General features: G+C 44.5%; 1 protein-coding gene across 1 annotated transcript in view; it reads right to left on the bottom strand.

The window, feature by feature from the left end:
• otogl (otogelin-like) overlaps nt 1-2,020 on the bottom strand; it is a 28,919-nt gene that overhangs the window by 20,497 nt on the left and 6,402 nt on the right. Inside the window, exons 17-22 of the mRNA XM_013910038.1 lie at nt 1,682-1,859; nt 1,481-1,605; nt 1,026-1,235; nt 676-844; nt 444-518; nt 163-206 (exon numbers count right to left, since the gene is read on the bottom strand). Coding sequence (XP_013765492.1) covers nt 163-206; nt 444-518; nt 676-844; nt 1,026-1,235; nt 1,481-1,605; nt 1,682-1,859 — 801 coding nt within the window. The remainder of the gene's footprint in view (nt 1-162; nt 207-443; nt 519-675; nt 845-1,025; nt 1,236-1,480; nt 1,606-1,681; nt 1,860-2,020) is intronic.

Genomic DNA, 2,020 nt, shown 5'->3' on the forward strand with positions numbered 1-2,020 from the left:
CATAAACACCAATTGCAACATCAAGTCATGGGAAACAAGCCACAGCTACAGACATAAGGCTCTTGATTTCAGCAAGAGGGACATAGCCTGAAATGCCACTTTGTTACTGGAACGGACGAAAGCAGGAACTGAAGGGAGGAGGGGGGAGTGCAGAGAGGTTACCTTTTTCCTCTGGCACACACTCCATCTTCCCATTTCTGCACAGGCTGATGGTGGAGACAGGAAGGGAGAGAAAAAGGGGCGAGTGTTTGGGAAAGAGAATAATGTTATCAAACACAAGGTCAGTTTAAGTGCTCTACATCTCATTTGACAATCACTCAAGCTTAAACTGCTTTCTCAAATGGATCATGGTGTGTGCCAGTATGTTGCACTGTGTGCAGTTTGAAGAGCAAGAAGAGTGGGTTTTCAATTTTCAGTGCAGCTTACGGTCAGCTGTGACTCACCAGGGCCCAGAGGCACTGAAGGTCACCTCTCCTGGTTGTGACACCCCACCCATGGAATAACAGTGACACTGCGACCTGAGGAGAAAGTCATGAGAATATTTTGATTACATTTATTAATGATGATGCTTTTTGTGTTTAAGTGCTTTGTGTGCCATTGTATGTCCTTTCTGGCCAAATGGCAACTGATACCCATTAGTAAGTAAGGATGATGTATGAGGTGCTTAAGGCTTACAGCTGCACACAGCGCTGGCGCACATCATCATAAAAACTGCCGTCTGGACAGCCGCATCCCTCGGCACAATCATCAGGGGTACATGTCTCATTGCTGGACAATGCCCGACAGGACCGGCCACAAGACGACACACACGAGTGGTACATCATTCCACCAAGACACACCACTCCTGTATATCACACACAGAGAATAGTACAAATTTGTTTTTCTGGGGTAAATTACAGTCTTCTGCAATCCCTTTACAATGCCTACATTTTGGGGCAGTGTACACTTGAATCTCATATCAATAAGAAGAAAAATCACAAAGGCACAAATTAATGTCTAAAAAAATCCAGACTATGGAAACTTACCACACTCAGAGACTTGTGATCTGAAATTAATGTTGACTCCATGTTTGGAGCAAAGGTAAGCGTAATGAGCCAGTGCAGTGCATAAACAGCTGCTCCCACAGCGGCAGGCCTGATAGCGGCACTGCTGCTGGTAGATGTTTGGACTGATGTAGCCATGGCACGGAGCAAACACAGTGCCCAAAAGCACCTCACACTGGGATGCGTAGAATACTACAAGACACATAAGCCCACACGAAACTTAACACATCCTCATATTTCCTTTGACAAGATAGATTGCCTGCAGCTAAAACTTGAACAATTCATAATTCAAACCAGAAAGCAGTAATGTTAGAATGCATCGTACAATTTGGGATTCAAACCCCTAAAGTTTTGCCTTAATCCTTTTCTTTCTTCATATTTTTTCATTAAGGCTAAAATGAAAGAATAACCAAATCCACAGTAATTGAAACTATTACCGTTGTGCTGATTCATCTCACATGGGTCTGTAATAGGTAGATTAACTGGAGCAACACAGGCAGATGACACCTTCCAAGCACTGGCATGAAGCTGCGGAGTGCCCTCTATCATACCCGCTGGAGACCTACCCCCCCACAAAAATATCCTCAGCGAAAGTCACATTTTCAACACTGACGTATAAGTGGGAAGTACATGCTCACAGGAAATCATCTCGTAGATTTCCATTGTAGGTTCCACAGAGTCCCAGCGTCTGTCCGCGCCACTGGCTGTCAAGCTGCACATAGACCCTTCCGCCTCGACCGTCATAATGCAGCCTGAAACCAATCCCAGTCTTCAGCTGTGTGAACACAGAGGTCAGCTTCCGCACCTCGACTGCATCTGTATGTCAGGAAGAAGTTTTAAAATCGAATCAATTGTTTGTTTTTTTAAAACTATTTCTAGCAATGTATTTACATGTACCATTTGATATAGTGTGTGTGTGTGTGTGTGTGTGTGTGTGTGTGTGTGTGTGTGTGTGTGTGTGTGTGTGTGTGTGTGTG

The sequence above is a fragment of the Pundamilia nyererei genome, unplaced genomic scaffold, assembly GCF_000239375.1.
Source record: "Pundamilia nyererei isolate P.nyererei 1_Seehausen unplaced genomic scaffold, PunNye1.0 scaffold00035, whole genome shotgun sequence".
Taxonomy (NCBI): domain Eukaryota; kingdom Metazoa; phylum Chordata; class Actinopteri; order Cichliformes; family Cichlidae; genus Pundamilia; species Pundamilia nyererei.